The sequence below is a fragment of the Eschscholzia californica genome, unplaced genomic scaffold (genome assembly GCF_041429995.1).
Source record: "Eschscholzia californica isolate CP2 unplaced genomic scaffold, dmEscCali1.0.p SCAF_4, whole genome shotgun sequence".
Taxonomy (NCBI): domain Eukaryota; kingdom Viridiplantae; phylum Streptophyta; class Magnoliopsida; order Ranunculales; family Papaveraceae; genus Eschscholzia; species Eschscholzia californica.
In genome coordinates, this window is record NW_028238461.1 from 13,617,144 (window position 1) to 13,642,085 (window position 24,942).

Here is a 24,942-nt window from a genome sequence, read left to right on the forward strand (position 1 = left end):
CCAACTTCACATGAATGAATCTTGAAAGAAAATTGTAGTGCAAAATTTACTTATTGAGCTTATTAAGGAGATTTTTTAGCTGATATGAAGTTGAACCTCTGGATGAACTTAAGTTAAATAAAGAACTCATAAACTTGATAGACTTTCGAGAAATGTCGAAATTTTTCCTTCATACTGCATTGTAGTAATAGTAATCAAAATGATAGTTGAAGTATCATAAGTAACACCTGCGTAATGGGAAAGAGAGATTTTATTAGTGTAGTCTATTAATACTCTAATTTGGTTAGGTAATCGAATTTTTAAAGTCATTTAGGGGTTAAATTTCAACTTTAAAGTTCAGTTTGTCGAGACACAATTGTTCAAAGAAGATATGAAACTAAAAGTACCATCGACACAACATCTTTAGGTAAAACTTTTGGTGTTCATATTCATGCTAGGAAGTTAAAAAAAAACTAATGAATTTTAGAAAAATAGATAATAAGTTGAATTGTGAGCTTCGACTCCACAAGTTTGTAGAGAGTTTTTCCCAAACCAATTCTGTTTTGGATTCCTAAAACTATATTAAAAATAGTATTTCTTTTTGTTTAAAGGAAACAAAAAAGAGACGGCAAATGGTGGATAAAGGATGAATGGTGGCGAAATGTTGAAAAGAAGTTCTCTCTAATATTTTTTTCTTGACAGAATACAAACTGTAACAAATAACATAAGAGCAATTTTGGAATAGAAAATACATTTCATAAGAAAATGTGACAAAATTAAGGATTAGGGGGGTTATGTTGGACGTTCGTCATCTTTAGGAGGTCGTTTTGGTGAGTTACTTATCTCTAGGGGGCGAAATGAAATTAACACCATATGATAGAGTAGGGGTAATATTGTCATGTGAATTATTCAGGAGTAATGGCGACATGGCTTCCAGCCTGGCCTTGAATGACGTTTGGAAATTAAAAGCTGATTGCCGTATTGGCCAGTAGGGTTAGATACTGTACAACGCTCGTTTCCTCGACTGCCTAAATGTAATAGATCAAATCTTTAGTCACCGTTGATTGATACTAATTATTCTCTAAAGTTTATGAAGGATGGTATCACTATGAGGAACAAGCCCTAGCTGAAGATGGTAAAAAATTTCAAAGATAATGTACGTTTTTGGTACAAGATTTCCAATAATATCTTTTCCATATTTTAAAATGTCTATAAATTCACGTAATAATTAACATTTTTTTTGTCCAAGTGGTTGATAGTACTGACATAAAATCTCTAAAATTCTAGAAGTCTCAGGTTCGATTTTGAATGAGTTGAAATTTATAGTCGTTTAACTTGAGGTATTAAAATATAAATAATAAGTTTGTTCGACTTTAGTCTCTTTAGTATGTTATTAGGCTTTAGACATTTAATTAGTAGTTTAATTTAGCGTACATGATACTTATGACATCTTGATGATTATATATAAATGCACAAAATGTTAAAGGTTCATATTTAAAATTAGATTTAGGTCTTGAGAAATTGATAGGACGTACTATCATATAACTCTTCATTGATGTGGACATTATGGTGAAAGCCTTTACGAAGAAGACACATTAGTTACATTTATTCATGAAAAATTGAGATCGGATGATATAACGCAACGTCTTTAAAAAATGGAACAAGCTTAAGAAGTGCTTTCGATTGATTCAATTTCAATGAACCTAGAAAAGAGGGTTGAAGGTCGGAACATCCGTGTAGCAAGAATTCTTGGAATTCCTTTAGGATTTTTACTGGCGTTGGTTTAGCTATAACATAAAGTTATATCTCGTTGGTTATTTTACACGTAATTTAGGAAGATACACGCATCTCAATTTTTAAAATTATTCGATTAGTTGTCTTTCTTGCCACCTTTATATTAATCTTCTTTACGAGAGGAAGCACATTTTACACCGAGAATACTAATTATAGAGAGAGAGCCAAATTGGTTTCCTTTTCTCACCCTTTTTTTTTTATGAAAGGAGGTTAATACCTCAACTTCTTAACTTCTAATATTTGGATTCATGTTCGAACAATGTGTCTCCAACTGACTTACAATAGAACTCAGAGTCTGACGATCGTCGTACTTTGAATTAAAACATTATCATAAGCAGATTTTGCTAAGATATGAGTTACCTTATTTGTCTCACGATAACAAAAATTAAACATAGTGTTCTGTAACTTTGCAACGCTTTCGACAATCTCCATAACAATTGGTTTAATCTTTTATGGGATAACCTCCCCATCCTTCGAGCAAGCTTTTATGATTGTCAATGCACCTCCTTCAAGTATGTACTCATATTCCGGCATAGATAGAGCAATTTGTACTGCCAATCGAACTGCAATAGCTTCGGTCTCCATTGTCGATAAAGATCTGGATTTCCTCATCAAAGCCATAACAAACTTATCTTCCTCATTTCTGCACACAACAGCTGCACCTCCCCCTATCATTAAAAAACGCCCCGTCGAAGTTGATTTTTAGAAAACCAGATGGTGGTGGTTTAGTATTGCACTTCTTTCTTCACTTGTATATTCACCTGATCCTCTCTATTTACTCTCCCAACCGAGAAGTTTGCTTGCGTAGTAGAAGCCTTTTCTCAGCCTATAAACATATATCAGCATCTTAGGATATTATAGCCCAATATCAATTGAAAATGCCATTGAAGAGCTAAATAAAATAGTTTACTTAATAGTGACTTATTATCATGTCTCTATATATTATTCAATAAAGATAAACGTATCTAAATTTTGATATTTTATAAGAAACATTCGGTTAGTTGTCTTTTCTTGCCACCCTTTAGTGCATTATTCTTTTATTTTCAGACTACTACCATTTACATATAAATAAATTCATATATAAATGAAGTCAAATTCTTTCTTTCTTGTTGGTATTTAACATCAATGAAAATAAGAATCCTTGATTTATAAATTTGTTCATACAACTCAATTTCATCCTATAATCATACATCACCATGTGTTACAATAATGTAGACCAATATCTATAAAAACAAAACGTCCTAACAAAACTAAATAAAAGAGTTTCGACGAAATTGTCACAACACACAAACCTCTTTTTACACTTAAATAAATTTAAATTTGAGATAGGGACAGTATCCTTTTCTCATACAAAGAAATGAAACCTAACAAAACATAAAACCATATGTTAAATTGAATTTGGAGGTGATCCCTTGAATTCCATGTGGTCCAAATGTCCAAGTGGCTATCCAATTCAATTTTTGTTATTGAATTACATTTCCAATTCAATTTTTCATGCTTTTCTTGATATTCCTATAAAATAATTTCACTAAAATACATTATTATAAGTTTGTACATTTGTATTTGTATCTTGAGGTATGTACAAATTTATAGATAATGGTATTTGGATCATAGAAATGGTATCTTTGATATCTTTGGGGATCAATTCTTTTCTAATTTCTATAATATAGAAAATTCTTTGAAAGAACATAATAAAACAAGAAGAAATTTGTGGTAGTTTTTTTTGATGAAATAGAAATTTGTGGTAGTTGTTACAATAATGTTATGAAATGTATAGTACTAGCTTTTAAGGGAAGGTAATGGTTAGTTACTTGGTTTGGTGAAATTATAGAAGTGAGAGAAGAAAGGAATAAGAGATACTTGAGAGAAAATGGATATAAAAAAAAGAAAGCTTCCAAAACCAGCTTTATTTAATTAAAATTTGACAGATACATTTTTTTGGGGGTATGTGTCATTGAAATGTGAACCCTAAAAATATTTCTTGTAAAATATAAATGAAATAAAAATAAAAATAGGAGTAAACAACAATTAGTTGACTTTGCCATTCACCAACCGAATTTCAAACAAATCTTCAATGTTTAGATTTCCTTATTTATGGAGAAGCACAAAGGTTTGTATTGGCCCCCATGGTCTTCCCACTTGTTGTCATGTTTTTCCCTCTTTCTCTCTGCATTTGATCAAGAAAAACACGATAGAATGAAAACGATAAATTTTCGAATCTATCTGTCTACTAATGGAATAAATTAGATCAACAACTCTTAATTTTCGAGTCTGTCTATCTTAAAGCACAAGATCTGCATCACTAGCCATTCTAGAGGAGATATAATTTTATTTTAAATATCACCCGTTGAAATACAAACCTCATCGATATAGTAGTTTAATTTGGACTGTTGAAGAGAACTCAGTTAATGTATCATATTCGCTGACACAAAATTAATATGAAATTAATGGTACTCTGATTTAAAAGATTAACTTAATGCAATTTGGTTACATGAGATTCTCTGCAGAGGATAATCAATGTAAAACTCTAACAAGATTAATTAACCATTGAAAAGAGGATTGAGTTATAGGGAATTGTGGAGGTAACCAAACTTTTCTGAGAGAGAAAGAGTACTAAATGGGCTTAGCATGTATGGGTTATCAAACTATCAAAGTGAGTTGAAGATTGAAAGAAGTGTTATAATTAGTTTGACATTGCCGTTTTGGGGCCGACGTTATGGGGATGAAGTGCGTGTGTAAAGTCCCTAGACGTTTTAAGTTTCTCTCGAGGCACTTATATTAATAATTTCAATGTTGAACCAATCTGCGAAGTGTCACCCTGAATCCACCGAGTAATTTAAAAAACATAAAATAGAGTTCGTCTGGTTTATTCAGAGGAAGTATTTGCATGAGCTGATGAGCATGCTGTTGATCCGATTTAGACTCCTACATTTTAGAGTTATAGAATGACATTTTTTTCATAATCATGTTTAATATGTAACACGTTTGCCCCTATTAGACAATGCTTACAATGAAAGACTAGCTTTGTACACCACTATTTATTGAAACTATATATTAAGACTATAAATAATGACATGTAGGGGTATGAGTGTCTATTGGACCGTTTTATGGCCGTTATTAGCATATTTCATCATTTGATGTATGATTCTCTACTGTACTCATCTAATCCCGTCGTTTAAAAAGAAAATCAAAATGAAAGACTAGCTTTCTATATAGAGAATTTCTTGTTACAAGTGGGAAAAATACATGTAATAATCAAATCCGAAACACTATATCGTTTTGAATCTACATCATGTGATATACATGGAGAATCCAGACTTTGTAAATCCAAACGACAATCCATAAGTATCTGAATCAAGTTTCTCGTGAGTATTGTTGCTTTCAAAATATTTCAATGTCATTATGTGGTATAAAATAATATCGTTCGCCAAATTGAAGGACAAACTTTATCGTCTCTGGAATTTTTGTATATGTCGCTGCTTCAGGGAATAAAATTTTGGTTACGGGGATACACAGATTTTGGGTGGAAGAAAAAAATGTGGGGAGAATCTTTTTTTTTTTTGAAGTCCAAAAATTGAAAGACTTGTTTTTAACCCCTCTTTTCCATCTTCAATGTCACCACCACCACCACCTCCACCACTCGGTCCACTAGCATCGAAAATTGAAAGGTATGTTCTCTCTCCTTCTCGTATCTCTCTCCTCCCCTTTCTCTCTTTATTTCTCACAATTTTGGCGAAAGGAAAGGAGATCAAATTCGCTTCTTTGACGCACGAAATTTGTTAAGCAAAAAACATACAAGTCTTACGTTTTTCATTTTTCTAATTCTATCTTTAAGAACTCCACTGATGGAGGTCTTCATAGATAAAAGCAGAGAAAATAGAGAGAGGTGATGGAAATGAAAGTGATGAAGATGAAGGTGGTAAGAGATTTGGAAAAACATTGAGAACTTTTTGGATTTTTTTTTCTTATTCTTATTTTAAGATGAAGTTGATTATGAAAACGAAGATGAGGAGAGAGAGAAACATGGTGGTGATGGGGTGGTTTGGAAGAGGGCTTAAAAACAAAACTCTAAAATTTTGGACTTCAATTTTTTTTTCTCTACATGTGTTTTCCACTCAATCTTTTTTTTATTTCCCGAACTAAAAGTGTGCTCTCCGGCCAACATCTGATAACTCAGTTAGTAAGGCATGTCCTTCGAAACCCTAGAAGTCCCAGATTTGATTTCCACCAGAAGTGAAATCGATGGTTTATTGAGCTCGGGTTATTAAAAATATAAATAAAGTAGTTTAGTTGGACTCAAGCTTGTAGTTCAGTTGCTGATCACATCATCAATGCTATTGTAATGACTATAGGAGTCACTTTATTCCAAAAAAAGTGTATTATCCTAAACTGCCCCATTTTCATACATGTACCTTACCAACATCAATTAAGATATTTGTTTCCTGTACTATTTAACAATACAAGGGATGAAACTTGCAACTCACCAGTCACCACCTTATGTTTGGTCAGAGTACTGACTAGTGACCATCCTTCCCCAACGGCTATATTTTATGTTCCAACAATAATGTCTGGTTGGTTCACCAATCCACAATTTCCTTGATCCTTCATTGAGTTATGCATTGTTCAAATTAAAAAAAAAAAAATAGAATAGAAAATCATATTAGGTTTCAATGCGACTGAGAAAAAGAATAATTAACACGCCTGACACATTGAAGAAAAACGTGTTAGCTTCGTGTTGACACTCAATTTGTGACCTATTGGAAAATTATACTCCATATTTATCAACTAATAAAGCTAGCCCCCCAAGCTAACAACTTGCTTTTCTCTTTCGACTTTTACCTTTCTCACCGTTCTTTCTTCCTTTTTATCTCAGTATGTAAACCTGAAAATATTACTCGTTTGTAAAGAATAGTCAAATAACCCTCTGCAGACGAGTTTCTCTCTTCCCTTGCTCTCCTTATCACTTTGCCTCTCCCTCCTTCCTTGCTATTGCTTTTCCTCGAAGATGATTCTGTCTTCAAATTTTGAGAATGCAAGTAAGAAAAGAGATTATCTCAACAAAAAAAAAAGTAAGAAAAAAGACCACATAAAGATTTATTTTGACACGAAATTGGTGACCAACTGACTGATTTAGCCTCCATAATCGTCCGACGTCTAATTTGTCTCCCAATTTTGTAAGTTTCAATTTAGGCCCCTAATTATCAAATCTTTCTTTTCTACGTTTATGACATTTTAGTAATTATGATTCTTTTTATTTGTCCACCTCATATTTCTTTCTCTCATCCCCTCTCTCCTAACTCTATTTCATCTTTCCCTCGAATCCACCTCACCTTCTTCTACAACTTAGGTGGAGGGGAATTGAAGGATAAACTTTCACACATCACAAACTAACATTAGTCTCTCATTTTTGGAAAAATTTACAAATCTTAGAGCAAGCTTAATGTGATGGTGCTGTGCCCCCATTTTGGGAGCTTGAGAAATTTTGGTAGCTCCTAAATTTTTTGATTTCAATGTGGGTTTTTAAGTGAAGACCAAACCCATACTTAAACGTTTGTGATATACGTGTGTGAAATTTTAATTCTATTTTTCAATTATAAATTATTAGTTCTACTTTAAGTTTGATATAATTCTCTCGAGAGAATTTTAAAAAATAACTTTCAAAAATAATCCCCGTAACTATATTTGAATTTGGAACCTAGCCCACGAGGGTTGGGTATGCTCTCAGGATCTCAGACTTTGGTTATCCTAATAAATTTCATCCCCTAGGCGGGTAGGCCTAGACCAGACCCTACCTGAATAGAAGTAGTGATACTGTGAGTACAGAGGTAACAAGTGGGAAATTTAAGAACATAGGATTCCCCAAGGGGAATGGGATAGAGATGACAACACCTAGGAGGAGGAGTTAAAAGACCAACCAACCACCATTGCATTTCTAGACTGAAATAGTAGTTAATTAGTTGTCATATTTCATGGACGGTGATGTTTTTAATCCTCATCTTTTGTCTTCTTCACTGAAATAGTAGTTATATATGTCAAAACATCCAGGTAGATAGATTACTGCTTCATCTCAAACTTTTGTGCCAGTTTATTTAGCCAAAAAGACATGTTCGTCTATATATTTACTCGTACAGTGCGTCAGCTAAACCGGCTTGAGCGAGGGGTGTTTGGGGTGCTTATGGCAAGAGATTAGGTTAAATGGTATTCCACACCCATCAAAACCATTTGTATAGTAGTTCGTTGCCATCCTACGGATCATCTCAAGTAGTAGTTAAGTGTAAAACAAGATTTTCCGATCTAAGTAATAAAACTTACATTTATGTTGCATTGATATTTTCACATTGTATTCATTCATTCACAAAATTTAATACATACATCAACCTTATCAAAACATTATTGCATTAATCCCAGACCCTAACTAAACATATTCCTCTTAATCGCAAAGCTAATACTCCTACATAGGAGTATATACATATATGTATATACATACAGATACAGACACACACATACATATCTATATATAAATAGATTCTGCCAAGCCCGGAGAAGCCACAGATGGAAGTATAGCTAAAACCTGAATTTCCGTAGAGAGACCCATTCAAGGGAGTATGCCTTTAACTTCTTTCCTATCAGCTCCATATGCCTGAAAATATAATGAAAATTCTCACGTTTAGGTTGAAGCTATATCCGACCTGAGTTAGTCCAACCAAGTGTAGAGACCAGGAAACCCTTAGGATCACAGACCTTTAAGTTGAAGCAAAAAACTAGACGATGCAAGATTTAGTTCCGAAATATAAAACCAAGAGATATTCATTCTCTTGATTAGATGACCTAAGTTAGAGAAGCAACATTTCTTTGTGATTTATGTTTCCACAAGGGGAAAAAGACACACACAAAAAAATGTAGTTTCTTCAACACCAAGGTAATTACCTCAACTCCATAACCTTTTACATACACATTAGTGAAGAGTTCAGACGGTTCGGGCATTGGGCTTTCCTGATAACAAGTAGAAGCAGAGACAAACATAAGCACAACCGCCAATGGGAGCTAGAAGTTTAAGCAACAAAGTGGAGCTTTTCGAAAATGAAATAATATCGATTCACATTCTTGCGATTATAATATTTCATTTTCTTTACCTTGGCTTGAGCAATAGCTTCGTCGATTTCTTTTCTAATTTCCTTCTCGATATCCTGCAACAAGAATACGCACGTTAAGATCTTCCTTTGCTTGCTTGATATCTCTAACAATCACTTTTGATCCATTTAATAAGACTCCTATTTTAGAATCCTAACTAGTTAAGTTACCTTTAGCTCTTTCTCAGTGGCTAGTTCATGAGATAACACCAACTTTCTTATTCTTTCGATTGGGTCTCGCTCCTGATAAGCATCATACCAGTAATACAGGTGAAATCATATAACATGATAAAATTCTTACAAGCCAAAAATGAAGTTTGAGAAATGGGTAGATGTTTTTAACCTGTCTCACGCCACTAATCTCATCACGTGTTCGATAGGTGCTTCCTGGATCTGACATTGAATGCCCATGGTACCTGTATGTGTCCATTTCAAGAATCTAAAATGGACACGAAGAGATCGAAATTAGAAGATTCCGAACAAGGAAACAGCTGAATAAAAAATAGATTTTGACAACTAAACATGGTATTCTGAAGTGGCAGCAGGTAAGTGCAATATTAACTCACAATAGGTCCATTTTGAAGTGCATAATCTTTGGCAAATTTGCAAGCTTGTTTTACAGCTAAAGCATCCATACCATCTACCTGTTAGAAAAGACAAACATGGATGAAATCCTGACCTAAATTAATCTCTAACTCTTCGAGGTGGCTTAAAATTTCACTACCTTGAATTAGTTTAAGTGTTAGAAGCCCAAATTGAAATGCTAATATTGTTTTTGAACTCAAATTGCTAACAAATACAAATAGAAGACCATATATTTCGTTCGTATCTAGAATATAATGTTCCTCATATATGTTTAACTTGAGCCATATTACTTGGCTGGACCAATCCAAATCAAAAGACATAACAACATAAATACAAAACTCGGAACCAAGACTATAACTGTAACTTAATAAAATTCAAATTTACCTTCAAACCAGGAACATAATCTCCACGCTTGTAATAAGCCGAATTTTTAGCTGCTCTCCATTCTGCTGTTCCCATGCCATCTACAAAACCAACAAAAAGAATTCAGATTAGCAAAAGGATATAAAACCATAGGACCGACAAAATGTGAGAATAATCGCACGTGGAGAAAAGGGTGCTTTCACAACCAATAATATTTTATTTGGGTTCTTCGTGGTCATAGCCAATTAGTTTAGAGTTAGACTCATATGTGATACCCGAATTAGACTCAAACTCCATGTCCACAAAATATACCCATCAGGGATAGGCACAAGGACCACACAAGCTCTTCGTTACCCAATAAAAAAAGCTCGTAATAGGGCTCAAAAGAACGTGACACGGGAAGTGTGAGAATATTCAACCCAAAGAACGAGTATTCACATAACCATATAGCTAGGTGCTTTGGACCGGGTCAATCCAGTTTGACCTAAATTACTAGAGGGCAACATGTCCAATTTAACATCTTTGTTTTTATTTTTATTCTTAATGTTCACCTCCATACCACCACCATTTTTTCTTTCTATTCCTCTCTATCCTCGAAGAGAAGAAGGATTTCCTTTGCCAAAAGCCCTTGGCCTGAGAAGGAAAATCCACATAGTCTAAGAAGGAGATCGACCCCTCTTCATAGAGAGGTTCGACCCCGCTTCTTATAGGGGTCCAACTAAGGGAACCCCTTCCTCGAAAGGGATTGACCATTAGTCTTCATACCCGCATGTGATAGTCCCACATTGCTCGCGAGTGTCTAGAGACTGGGCTATGGGTAAGTGTCTGAGGTCTTTTGGGGTGGGCTCGTGGTCGAGAACAAAACCAGTACTTGTGGGCTTAGACGTAGGTGTCTAAAGTGGGGACGGGACATTATCTGCTAAGGCACGGGGGTAACACCTATCTATAGTCAATAGTTCTCAAGTTATAGATGTCAACAAACTTAACACACCTATCTATAATCTTTTCACTCACAGTGATTGTTTTCGCAAACGAAAATAACAGGTAAATCCCAAAGAGCAGCCATATTAAGAGCTTCAAACAATTGGCCTTGATTAGCAGCACCATCACCATAAAGAGTAAAACTAACATTCCCATCTTTCATATATTTCTGAGCAAACCCTAATCCACATCCTAATGGAACTTGAGCACCCACAATTCCATGTCCACCATAAAACCCTAATTCCTTTTTATAAAAATGCATAGACCCACCTTTCCCTTTTGAACACCCATCTCTTCTACCCATCAATTCTGCAAATACTTCTACTAATTTCCCACCACGACCTAAGTAAATACAATGATCACGATAAGCTGTTATTATACAATCTTTTTTTGTGATTGCTGATTCCATTCCAACTGATACAGCTTCTTGTCCATCATAAAGATGACAAAACCCACGAATTAGTTTTGATTTGTAAAGGGAATCTGCTGCGATTTCCATTCTTCGCATTTTAGCCATGTCTTTGAAAAACCCTAGAAGTTCATTTGGTGTTGTTTTGACTGTTGTTGATGGTGGTTCGATTTTGTGGCTGATAAACGGGATTGACGTTTCGATTTCTAGGGTTTTTTCGTTATCTATGGTGGTGGAGGAAAATTGATGGTAAAAAGATGAGTACTTAGTGAAAGGTTTTATGAACTTTGAACGAGTTGATGACGTCACTTTGTTCAGAGCCATTTCACTCTCTCTCTAGAAGTCTCTCTCTCTCTAGAAGCTCTCTGGATTCTCGTTTTCTCTCTCTAAGAATGGAGAAGCAGAGTTGAAGAGATGAGGGGGAGATGATCAAAGAGGCGTGGGAACTTATTCTTCGTAAGTTTTCGTTGTTTAAATATAGACCGTTGGATGTTTATTCAACTACTAATTAAAGAAGATTCAGCTGCCACGTAATGGATAGAAAAGAACACTCCAGGTGGATCTTTACAAAGTAGTCACACTTGGCACGTGAAGTTCTAGATGCTATAGCCTAAAGACAAACTGAGATGCGGCACAACTCTAGCCATATGGATAGCTAGGCGTGGAAAGGGTGATCCGAAAATCCCAATGTGATCCCCATCCACACTCAAATAATCCGACATTTCGGATTTGAATTTAGGATGTCTTGTCGGATAATTTTTCGATACCGGTTTCGGATTCGGATATAGTTATATCCGACTTCGAAAAAATTCGATCCGATTCGCATTTGAAATCAACGGTTACGATTCACTCAATGGATTAAAAAATAAACAAAACTTTATCCTCAGCTAGTCAACTTCAAGTCTAAGACTAAGTATTCAGACTTCAAAGAATCAAAGTTCAACTTCAAGTCTTCAACCTTTATCAGAATTTCGGATCGGATAATATTGTATTTGAATTTCGGATCGGATAATATTGTGTTATAATGTTATGGCTTAAAATTCAGAATTTCGGATCGGATAATATTTGATATTCGAATAGCATTTCGGATAATGGATTCGGATGTCATTTTTGACCATCCGTCGGATATCGAACCCTTATTGGATAGTTCGAATAATTTTGGATTTCAAATTCGGATAGTACTGTATCCGAAAATAGTTCGATCCCTTTACAAGTCTATGGATAGCGGTGTGAGTCGGGTCGGCTCGGGCCGATCTGTTAAAAAATGTCTAGATGACAAGCCCAGATCATTTTGCCTGACCATGTTGTCTCGTGGCCCGTATATGACTTGGGCAGGGGCGTGGGTGAGGGGGTGCAACCGGTGCGGCGACACTGGGCCACTTTCTACCAAGGGGGCCCATTTTCGGTTATGCTAAAGAACGAACTTCTATGCCGAGCCAATTTATTTAACATCACATGTTGCGCAGTTGGTCCGTAACCAATCCTACGCGTAAGAGGTCCCAAGTTTCGAAACCTCTCCCACCCTTGCATTCTTTATCATTTAAGTTTTATAGTATTAAGTTTCAGATTCTATAGGCAGTCGTACCACTATAAAGTTTTCATATGTTCCAGTTTTTGTAGGCGCCCCCATTAAATAAAAGGCCAAGTTCTATAATTTCATAACCCTCCTCATAGATATTCTAAAGGTTACCAAGCCTCTATTTTCTAGGTTCTACGCCTAGTCTCCATAGGCGCTCACGCCATTTTACAGTTTAATAGTGTTCCAGCTTCTACAGGTGCCCCATACCCAAAATACAAAGTTCACTTTAATGAATTCATGATCTGTGTTGATATTCTAAAGGCCGCTCCAGTCTCTAATTAATAATTATTACCTCTCTTTTTCTCTCTCTATTATGTAGCAGGTTTCCATGTTTTATTTTTCTAGTATACCTACTTTATGTGTTTTCCTGATAATTTTTCTTTATGCAATACAATATTGTTTTTTATTTGTTGCATCTAATTTGGTGACATGCTTAATTTATGTTAGTATTTGTTTTAGTTTATAAAATTCGCAACTTTCAAACAGAGAGATAATTTGTTTTCTTATAGTTAAGTAATCACATTGAATATAGTTTATATAGTTTGAAAGTTATGTAACAATTGAGATAATAGTATTTTTTTTCACATAAACATGTGTATTTTATGAAAAAAATTCTTCAGACAAATTATATTCATCTATTATATCATATGTACTTTTTTAGTTCTCACATTATAAGAAGGGTCCCGAAATTTTTTTCACACCGGGCCCCAAAAATCTCGGTCACGACACTGGACTTGGGTTGGGTTACGATTCCGACCTGTGTCCCAACGTAGATCTTGGCTGACATATTTGCTCTCCAAACTGACATATGTTCTCCAAACTATCTTGTGCACTTTAGAGGTCAGACGAGCTCAACCTACATTCGATGGGTCTCCCAATTCCATGAGAGCCTGATTGGCACCATTAAATGTCATTTTTTTTTGGGTGGGCTTGATTGGTTTTAATTGGACTCGACGGCCGCGATACCCAACACATGAAAGGTAAGACCGACGGATACCTACACCATGAGCCAAATGGGATTAACGTAGCTAAAAGTTTATACGCCCCGTGTGACCAAAATTTGTTGTTATGTAGCTTTGCCTGACTCGTCCCTGTTCAAAGCATCAACAAACATAGCCCAAACTGAATTACCTGGTGTTAATGTTTGTCTCCTCTTCTGTGAATAATTTTCTTTTTGCCCTAGTCTTTTTTTTTTTGATGAAAGGCCCTAGTTTATTTTAGTTATTCTTTATTACTCCTATCTTTTTTATCTCTCATTGTCCATAATCTCTTGCTCTCTTCTGTTTAAGCTCATTTGATGAACTTTTATCTAAATTTAAATTTAAGAAAAATTATAAATGAAGTCGCTCATGAAATAGGAAGTCAAGAGTTACTTAACCTATTTTTTGTGAAGTTATTGGATGGTGATCGGATGGTCCTAGGCGAATTAATTTTAAATCCTATTGTCTAAAACCCGTCCAATTCATTAAACCTTTCGACCATGTTTGGCGTGCGGGAATTGCGTGAGAATGAAATGTGATTTCTGGAATCACTGACTACTGTTTGGTTCACCGAGATGCAGGGGGAATCATATTCATCCAGAAATGGGATTCCCCCCAAATGGAGTAATAGACTAATAATAAACCTAGAGAAGAGGCGGATTTGTGATTCTCATTCCGAGAATGATTTGATCTAATATTTTATGGACAAAATATTCTTTAATAAAAATAGTAGAATGACTAAAACTAAAAAATTTAAAAACCTAGTGCTTAAGTCACCACCATAACAACTCTCTCTCTCTCTCCCTCTCTCTCTCTCTCTCGTTCTTTGTTCATTCAAAATAGATTTCATAATGTTTAAAAAAGCCGAGACTTTTATTTATTTTAAACAAATCTTAAGTACAACTTAAATTGGTGTATCGCGTTATTATTTCACGTCTACAAATTTAAATAGATAATATTGATTAAAATATATAACAAAGCCAACCTATAATTTATGTAGTTTAAGTAAAAGGACATAACGAGATTTTTATAAAAGTTACATTCCTATACGAACCAAACACGAAGATAGAAATTTATCAGGAATGGAATTCCTATTCCTGGTCGAACCAAACATTAAACTTAAATAATTTGATTCTCACGTTATGGGAATACAATTATCAAGAATCACATTCCATTCCCGCGCGCCAAATATAACCTTCGAGTTTATCAACTAACATGCAGTCTGAACTTGATTTTCACTATCCAAAAGAAGGTGCCTTTGTGCGCTACTGAAAAGAGAGGCACCTCCAAACGTTGTAAACATGAACGCATGAATACCAAGGCCCAGTAGGTCACTGAAGCTTAGTGAAATTTTGATTTTTTGAGTAGTTCAACCATTATAAATGAAAGTCATCCAAACATGTGATCTTCCTTTTTGACATGGATTAAATCACACTTCCATTCCCTTTATAATCCTGAATGGGCAGACAATTAGTAAACAAGTGTTGTCAGACAAATATTAACAGATCGAAATTGGACGAGATGTCGAATATCACTTCAAAACTCGAGCCCAACACATTTATTTGATCAGGCCAGTCAGAATCGAACTGCTTTAGGTTTCGAGTATTCATGAGCTCTAATGAACTCGGTTATCTTCCGCCCATTATAGATTCTCAAACTTTTTCCCACCCCTAAATCCTCCATTGGGAGAAATATTGATAGCTAGAGATAGGGGTGGGAATAGGGCGGGTTTGGTCGGACTCCTCCTTTCGCGAGCACGGGCGGATCAGGCTCAAGGGTGTAATGTCTAATAGGACTATCGGGCCAGACAAATATGAGTATCTTTGTGCCCGCGACCCGATTTTGCTTGAGAGCCCGATCGGGCTCTGACGAGTTCGGGCGGACGGGTCGCGAGCTGTTTGAATAAAAGAATTAAAAAAATAAAACTTAATATATACTTTTAACATCATCATCTTGATGTGGGCTCTCTCATTAGAACATCTTCTTACACTTTAACCTCCATTAACATCTTTCCAAAAAAAAAATTAGATAAGTTGAAATTCCTATATCACAATAACTCAAACACTAAATAGACAACAAACAAATTTTTTTGTTCTGCAAAGAAACAAAAGGTATTTTATATCATTCAACTCAGAGATCCATAACACAAATTATATCCATAACACAAATTATATCCATAACACAGAAGGTATTTTACATCAAGAAGGTCCATAAACAGAAGGTGTTTTACATCAAGAAGATCCATAACACAAATAATATCACATTAAACTTAGAGATCTACATGAATCATTTAACACAACAAAAAAACGAAAAATACACGAACCATTCTTTGATTTATTTTATATCATTCAACATAAAAAAAAAACAATTAACAATATAAAATCAGATCTTAAAGTGAAGTTCTAAGGCTTCAAAACGCCTCATTTGATCCGAAGATCATCGACGTATCGGCCGAACTTTCACGAATAAGTCTGTTAGTCTGTAACCATCTCAATTTAGAGACATATACTTCGGTTACAATAAGATTACTAACCATGGAGGGAATGGAAAAGATGAAGAATGAGCGAGTGACCTAACAGTGAGTGGTGTAGTCGGTGAAGAGTGAGTGGTCTAACAGTGAGTGCTCCAACAGTTAGTAATATTTATGAAGAATGGTAAGAGGTCTTACCCGTGTCCCGCGGTCCCGCCCACACTTGCACGATATTTCGGGCCGGGAACGCACTAGTCGGGTGCTTCTCGGACGTCGGGTCGTCCCGGACCGATCGGTTAGGGCCGGGTTTTTGGACCGTTTTCCCAGCCCTAGCTAGAGGAACTCTTTTATACCCGTCTCTTGGGAGAAGTCTTGATAGCTGGACAGACCCTTCCTTTTCTATAATCCCCCTCCCACTTGGGAGGTTTGACCCCAACGGCAAATAACCCAATAAAGTAAGTTATTACTGTGGTCCCTACCCTAAGGTATGCCATAATATACGACTTCAACATGAGGGCTCTAATCGTTGACTCCATGCCAAAAGAACCAAAATTATCCAATACGCGTCATAACACTAAAAAACTACCAAAACACCACTGCCTAATTGTTGGTGCATTCATACAGTATAATCATAACCATTTTTCTCTCTCTCTAAAGTTTTTTTATCCTCTTGTTCTACAGAGATTTGTGACAAGAAAATGGAGAAGAGAAGTCTAGGAATTACTAATGAACTCATAATCAAAGCTTGCTCCTTTGCAATGAAAGCTCAAACTTCATCTTCACCATATTTTCGAGAAAAAAAGGTTTGTCAAACTCATGTTATCTTCGCTTTCACGGGTTCTTGGTCAGTCAATGAATGGTACTCTCGAAACCCATTCGGAGATTGTAAGATTGATTTGAGTATCTTCCCTTCTCTTCGATGTATCGGAAACAATGAAGAATCTGCAAGAGTTAATGAATCATTTCTTCAACAGTTTAATACTATTTTAGCTAAATCACAACTCCAACAGAAGGTAAGAGTTTCAACAAACCTCTTATTACTGAGAAGTGATATAAATAGGATAACTTTGAGCTTGATTAATACTTTAATGGTTTTTTCAGGTTACTAGAGCTGTCGCTGAGAAAAAGCAGATCATATTTACAGGGCATTCATCTGGTGGTGCAATTGCAATACTTGCAACTCTTTGGCAGCTAGAACAACTTCGAAAGAACCAAATCACCCAACATCAAAGTCAGATTACTCCTCTATGTGTTACTTTCGGATCAACTCTTGTTGGGGATCGGGTTTTAGTTCATGCTATTCGAAGAGAAGATTGGTCTAACCATTTTGTTCATTTTGTAATGAAATATGATATTGTTCCCCGAGTCTTTCTCTCTCCTCTTTCGTCTATCGAGCGAGAATTACAGATGATTCTTCATTTGTTCGATCCAAGAAGAAGAAAGCTCAGACTCGAATTGGTTGGAAGATCGTCATCGGAAGCTGTGGATCTCTTTAGTATAGTTCTGAAGAACACATTATCGGCCACAAGCAGTGCCGCTTGTGAGTTCCCGGTGTGTACCAATTTATTGTTGGGAACTCTTAGGAATTTGACAGAGCTTAGCCCTTATAGACCTTTCGGAACCTATATCTTCTGTATGGAAAATCGGAAACTTATCTTAGTGAAGAACCCAGACGCTATCTTGCAATTATTTTCCTACTGTCTTCAATTAGGCCCTGAACAAGAAGTCACAGATATTGCTAGTAAATCTCTGAAGGAACATCTAGTTTATGACAGGGAGTTACAAGAAAGCCTGCAAATTCAAGATTTGATCTGCTTAGATAATTCCGAAGAGCTGAGTAATTTATCTGAAGCTTCTGTTGATGATGATGATGAGAGAAGATTGTCGGAAATGGCCATGTATGAGCTTGGGCTGGTAAACTTTCCTAACTCCATACTGTTTCTGCTTCAATCTGTAAAATTAGACAAACAAGTAAGCTAAATTAGTTCTCTTTTGGGTACGTGCAGAGCAAGAAAGCTAGGATGCTTCTTCGAGCTGCAGCAGATTTTGAGAAGCAAAAATTGAGAAACCAGGCAGCGGTAGTTGCTAAAATTAGCACGATTGAAGAAGTGATGACATTCCTTCATGAATACCAAGTAAGGTGTGAGGTAAGCAAAATAGGATACTATGATGCTTTCAAATACCAAAAGGAACAAGGGGACTTCATGGCTAATGTGAAGAGACTAGAGTTGGCAGGAATTTGGGATGAAATTATTGAAATGTTGAGAAGAAACGAATTACCTGATGATTTCGAATGTCAAAAAGAATGGGTAGAACTAGGAACAAGATATCGACGTCTTGTCGAGCCTCTAGATGTTGCCAACTATTATCGACACAGCAAGAATAGTGATAGTGGACCTTACATGAAAAAAGGAAGACCAAAACGTTATAGGTACACGCAGAGATGGCTCGAGCATGCCAATCAGGTTACAAGTGACAACTTCTCCGAATCTTGTTTCTGGGCTGAAGTGGAAGAACTCTGCAATGACGTCCGCAAGGGAAAGCCTTTTGAGCAGATGAGAGAGAAAATCTTGGAAGTGGAGAGAGAAGTTCTGAAATGGTGTACCTGTGGAGTGCTAAAAAGAGATGTTTTCTTGGAAGAGACGACATTTGTTATGTGGTGGAGAAAACTTCCTAGCCAACATAAATCAGGATCTTGTATTGCAAGGCTCATGAATGGAGAAGGAAGAAGCCTTCCACCTATCAATTAGATGCCGGATAACCGATAAACCTAATAACATGTATGTTCAAACACTTCATAGTTATAAATTCCATCATAAACTATCATTTAAACCTTGTTGTTGTGTATCATCTTATTGTTCAGTTCGACTAGCAAACAAATCATATTTGTCATTCTTGTCCTCTGGTTAGAAGCCATCAGCTACGACATTCATCTAGACAAGTTCTATGTCACGACAGAGAAAACCACGTAGCATTGAAGAAATCACACGCCTATTTAGGCATGGATGAAGAATGCATCTTTCAGACGATACAAACTACAAAGAGCAAATAATATCAAATTTAAGTTTGTTGTTTCTTTATTTTGGGAAACAGTAAGATTCAATCTATAGTGGGTTTCACAAATTGAGATTGTTATTCGATAATACTAAAAGAGAAAAATTAGAGACGCTATTTTAGGCATAAAGAAGTTTGATTTAGTTACGAAATAGAATTAGTGTTCAGAAGAAGAAATTGCTTAGAAAAGAGAAGATGCACTGTTTACCTGCTGATGATGCACCAACCAACTGTTAAGAAGAATAAATTTGGTGCGAAAAGCTTCACGGCAATATACCTGAGATCTCCAGCAAAGCTGAACTTCCGCATCTTTTGACTGATTGACGTGTGTCCATTGTTTTCCAGTTCTTCCCCTTACTTTTTGAGTTAAAAAAAATTAACAACGCAAGTCTCAAGGAGCTAAAACTCAACCATTATGCTCAAATTGTGTTCACTTCAACATCCAGATCATTCTGCACTGAGAAAACTATATATCTTTTGGATTATCAAATGTAAGAAACATGCTGCAGTGAAGCATATTATCCGACAGAATAATTTGTACAAAACTATATATCTTTCCAAATTGTACTGGTTTTCAGAAATAAAGTTTGCACTGAGAAAAGAACGACAATCTAAAACTAAAATAGATAGAGTACTCGTAAAAACTACAAATCAGTTAATAGAACATGAGAATCATGACTAGTAAAATTTAATGAAAGTCCATAGACCAAGATGAAGGTCACAGAATTTTGATCTCATCGAACTGGTTGCCTTATGTGAAACATAAATGAACATAGACGAGTCACTCGGAGGACATCACAGTCATAATTCGGCAAGTCAAATAGTTACTATTTTGCTATTAACTCAAGATGACGATTTGCAACTGTGATTTTTTTAGATTCACATTTATCTGCTCGCAACAACAGTTTTAAGAAATTAGAGACCAAAAATATCATGATGAATTGCATATAAATTACACATCATCACGAAAATTCAACCGAAACCGTCAAAAACTAAATAAAGTAAATCCCGTATACTGAAACAAAAGGCATATATTAAAATCGAAAAAAATCATTCTAATAAATTCGATGACAAGGTAAGTATTTATATCTAATAAGTTCCAAAGGATCTAAATGTCAAGTTATTAACTCTTTACCTTGAATCTGAATGAACTAGCTGCATTTATGAAGACTTTAATTAGGACTCGGGAGAAGCTCATCAAATAGATTTTCTTTTTCTCCTGTTTTCGGCCTACTGGGAAAGTACTAGGTCAATCAATTCAATTATGGTGTACAAAGTGGAATTATTGTTCTTGTTTCCTTTTAAAGTTAGTTAGGAAAGTTGGCCTTGCGTATACATAATGTGATTACTCTACATAGATGATATGTGTGACATAAGAGAAAACACATCATCAATAGCAATACCTAATCTGCCAAACCAGAGGACAATAAGAATACCACACCTCTAATATGAGTATATGATTAAAGCTTAAACAGAGAATAAGAGAAAGAAGATTAACCTTATATCCTTAATTAAAATGACAAGAATAAAATAAAATAGTAAATTAAAATATAACCCTTTTCTTTCTAGAAAAACTCGATGCGTTATTGACAGTTATAACAAAAATGCTAATAAAGAATCTAAAATATTTAAAACTAATTCCCTGTCACTAGTCGATAAAGAATAATTACCAAAATGTCTTAATGTACAAAACTTAAATTGATCAGACTTCACGGAAACTGTCAGTTTTATCTCATCACGATACCTAGTTAGAAACGAAGGAAGATACTCTTTGTGATAAGGCACAATGATTAACTACGCGATGAAAGTAAAAGAGAAAAGAAAAGAACAGACACCCACATTGTTGGCGTTAAGATTCTCTCGCAGACAAAATTCACCGGATTAACCCTGCGTAACTGCAAATTGCAGCAATTGTTCAACATCTGAAGTACGTAAAAAAAGGCATCACTTCGACCCACTTCTATTTGTAGTAGGGAATGACATAAAATACCTTGAGTACTCACCTTTGGACGGTCAAGGTAATCTAGAGGACAAATATAGCACTGTAAAAAAATACGGCACCTGGATAGAACGAAATACATCTAAGCGATAAATTAAATTTTCGCAAAAGGGCCATAAAAGTGCAAGGTCACAGACGTAAAAGAACTAGCACATATATAGAAAGCGAAAACAAGTTATAACATACTAAAAAAAACACATTGTACTAAATGTTTATGTATTCATTTGTCTATACCACCTTATCTATTCACATGCCCACAAAAAGTCTTCTACATTAGCACATATACCATAGAAGGAAGCATAGAACTCATAAAAGATCTAGTTCAGTATCGTGACTTGCTTCATATCCCTACCCCCTGTATTCACATATTTCTCAATGAAATCAGACATCTCATGGTAAAGTTGACATAAAAGATACGAGAAAATCAGTTATCCCGGCCACATTGCAAATAAAGACCTCCAGTCTGTTCCTAAAATCTTGTTTTCATGCTACTAGAACGAGCCAACCAGAATGGAGAACCTCCCCCATTAATACCCGCTTCCCTGCTTACAGGATTATCATAAGGTTTCCTACAGCCCGGACATCGCCCATTGTCTTCAAGAATCCTCTTATGGCAGAAGAGACAAAGCCGAAATCCACAAGGACATGGAAGAAAACTTGAATCTGTAAGATCCAGATCTTCACAGCAAATTGGACAAGATGGTGGCTCATTAACTCTGCTACTGCGAGACCAATTAACAGCACCTCGAAAGTAATGGCGATCTTCTCTTGCCGGAAAATTGCGACATATTGAGCTATGTTTTGAGAGATTCGGCAAACTCTGAGGACGAAATGCATCATCTGACCTCCATGCACGATTACTTGCCTTATCGATAGGCATAGCATTATGTTTACATTCTGCTTTCAGAACAGCAACTCCAGAAACCATTTTCGGGGTCTCAATAGGATCCAACGAACCAACAGACACTTCTTTTTCAACAGGTGAATCAAGTTTAGGGTTTTTCTGGTCATTTTCCTCGGTTAAAGCATCTGCAACCGCCTCCCAATCATCCAAACAATCATCTTCTTCCTCTTCCTCCTCCTCGCTAATGCTTTCAGAGAAACACGCACTACGACTACTACAACTCCCGCTACTACTTCCAGGACGATCCTTTCTTAAATCTTTGCCACCCAAACCACTATTAATAGGGTAATTAATAACAGAACCCAAATCTCTTGATTCATCTCTTTTTGATTCCACATCAAAATTCATCATTGATTGTTTCTGTTCATCTTTTGGTGGCAAATTTAACTTATTAAAATCACCCTTACCATTAGATTCATCCTTACTTTCCTTGTTCTTTGCTGCATTAAATTACCCATAATCAAATATGTAAACTTTTTCAATCAAAAAAGGTAAAAACTTGAATATTAAACAAAATCTCCCGGGAAAAAAAAGTTAAATTGAATCTGAATTTGATAAAAAATAATCAATCAATCAAGAAACAAGAAATCAGAAAATGTAATTGAAAAATCATACCTTGAGAAAGCCATTGTTCACGCCTTGCTCCTAATTTCTCTTGCTTCAATTTCGCCCATCTGTTCGTCTGGAACGAAGACAAAAACGATGAACAGTTACGAACAAATCAAAATCTTTTAAAAATAATTGCATGATGAGAGAATTTCCAATTTCTTACCCTCTTTTTCTTTCCAAAATCCTTTGAACAAACAGGAACAGTTGCTCTATTCATCATTGATTCATACCCCATGATTTCAACTTCTTTCGCAAATTTCAAATCCAAAATGAAAATTCTGAAGAAACCCTAATTCACTAGAAAGATAAAACCCTAGAAAATCTTTCAAACAAGAGAGGATGATTGATGATTAGAGAGAGAGATATAGAAAGAATGAAACTGTGGATAACGGAAGCCTCTGCGATTTTATGTTTCAGTACTTCAAATTTCTCAAACTTCATTTCCACTCTCTCTCCACAATTTATATCCTTAAGTTACGACATTACCCTTAGTTTTAGTGGTATTTACAGGATTTGTGCACGTGTTGTGTTGTAATTCGCAAGGTTTGTTCGGTCAAACTCAAAATGGAGAATTTGTGATAAGATTTTAACTTTTGTCAATAAAAAGGCCTAAAAGCTGCTTATTTTGGGGTAATCACATTTTAGCCCATAGTATTCTTTGGACGACCTTATGAAATTGTCGGCTCATCCACAAGTAGGGGTGGGAATTGGGCGGGTATGGGCGTCCATGGGCACTTGAAGCATCGGGTTGGACGGGTCGGGCTCAAAATTTCAATGGCTATTAGGGTAAGCGGGTTAATTGGGCGGGCAATTTTGAAATTCGCCTTGCTCATTACCCGCCCAAGCCCATTAAGAAGTTCGGGTAATTCGGGTATGGGCGGGCGGGTAGCGGGTAATCTCATGACTTGAAAAAAAAATCACTTTTTTCCTCTTTTTTTTGTAGAATATGGAAACACCTTTCCTGATTCTAAAGATACAATGTGAGATTAAAACTAGACGTTATTTGTGTTGTTCCTTTTAGGAATTTAATCTCACATTGAAAACTAATGAAAAATTCTCATGAGATATAATATAAACTTACCCCACTCTTTGACCCCTCAAAGCCAAAGACTACTTCAGTATTCTACTAAGAATTCTCTTGGGCCATTGCAAAGCAATATATTGGGTTCGTGTGATTTCCCTTAAACATATTGTTTACCATCTCAACTAAGCCTAGCAACATAGACAGTTGGGGCTTCATCAACCCATAAAGCTGATGTAATTTGGTTGGTTATCATTGGGTGAGGTTAAGTGGGTGCGGGCATGGGCGGGTGCGCGGGTAGAGGTTTTAACCCATGCCCACCCACTAAAATTTGGCGGGCTGGGCGGGTTGTGCCCGAGACGGGCACGGGCGTCCATGGTCATCGTTGGGCTCGGGTGCCCATGGGCGGGTTCAGGCTCATGGGCAAAATTCCCACCCCTATCCACAAGTAAGGGGGTCCTTTTTTTTTTTGTTGAACTAAGTAAGGGGGTCCTAGTCCTGGTATAGTGATTGGACACAATTGACAAAAATTGGGAAGTAAAACGAACTTCCGAACAAATATTGGAGTTAAAATGAACTGCCCGACACAATTGAAAGACAAAATTATCAGTTGGTCACAACTTTGAGGTAAAACGGAATTAAATCCACAATATTTAGGTTATACATTATTTTTTTCTGCTTTCTCCTAATGTCTCAATTTTATTTCTTCATTATTGCTGAGAAAATCGAAGATAAATCACATACTATATATATATATAGTATGTGATTTATCATAAGATAAATATTGAAGAATTTTATCATGAAAGTTACACTCTAAGAAAACTTATGTGACCGTCAACTAATAATGTGTGAACTTTAAGTAAATGAAATTAACATGTAGTTTAAACTCCACATTAGTATTTAGTGAAACAATAAAATTTAAATTTTGATATCTATCTATTAGTATTTCGTGAAACAATAAAATTTAAATTTTGATATCTATCTATAAGTAAAAAGGATCTAAAGGTTTTTTTGGCTTAAAGCTGGACATGTCAAAAGCCTTCGATCGTGTAGAATGGCACTACCTCGAGGACATCATGGTATAC

General features: G+C 35.7%; 4 protein-coding genes across 4 annotated transcripts in view; 1 reads left to right on the plus strand and 3 right to left on the minus strand.

Moving 5' to 3' along the window:
- The window catches only part of LOC147542913 (uncharacterized), a 56,058-nt gene that overhangs the window by 13,451 nt on the left and 17,665 nt on the right, over nt 1-24,942 (minus strand). The window lies entirely within an intron of this gene.
- Nucleotides 8,069-11,720, minus strand: LOC147542915 (pyruvate dehydrogenase E1 component subunit alpha, mitochondrial-like). The gene is made up of 8 exons (XM_086637442.1): nt 10,866-11,720; nt 9,873-9,952; nt 9,470-9,547; nt 9,247-9,342; nt 9,075-9,146; nt 8,907-8,960; nt 8,701-8,766; nt 8,069-8,413 (listed from the first exon to the last, which is right to left on the minus strand). The coding sequence occupies exons 1-8, from the start codon at nt 11,563-11,565 to the stop codon at nt 8,369-8,371; spliced, it is 1,191 nt and encodes a 396-aa protein (XP_086493568.1). The 5' UTR covers nt 11,566-11,720; the 3' UTR covers nt 8,069-8,368.
- On the plus strand, nt 16,799-19,925 carry LOC147542916 (protein EDS1L-like). Its single transcript, XM_086634881.1, has 3 exons — nt 16,799-17,283; nt 17,372-18,184; nt 18,277-19,925. The coding sequence occupies exons 1-3, from the start codon at nt 16,969-16,971 to the stop codon at nt 19,018-19,020; spliced, it is 1,872 nt and encodes a 623-aa protein (XP_086491007.1). The 5' UTR covers nt 16,799-16,968; the 3' UTR covers nt 19,021-19,925.
- LOC147542917 (uncharacterized) lies at nt 16,868-24,604 on the minus strand. Its single transcript, XM_086634882.1, has 7 exons — nt 24,294-24,604; nt 23,000-23,519; nt 22,843-22,909; nt 20,570-22,667; nt 18,876-20,506; nt 17,302-18,788; nt 16,868-17,212 (listed from the first exon to the last, which is right to left on the minus strand). Exons 2-4 carry the CDS (start codon nt 23,069-23,071, stop codon nt 21,793-21,795), a joined length of 1,014 nt encoding a protein of 337 aa, XP_086491008.1. The 5' UTR covers nt 23,072-23,519; nt 24,294-24,604; the 3' UTR covers nt 16,868-17,212; nt 17,302-18,788; nt 18,876-20,506; nt 20,570-21,792.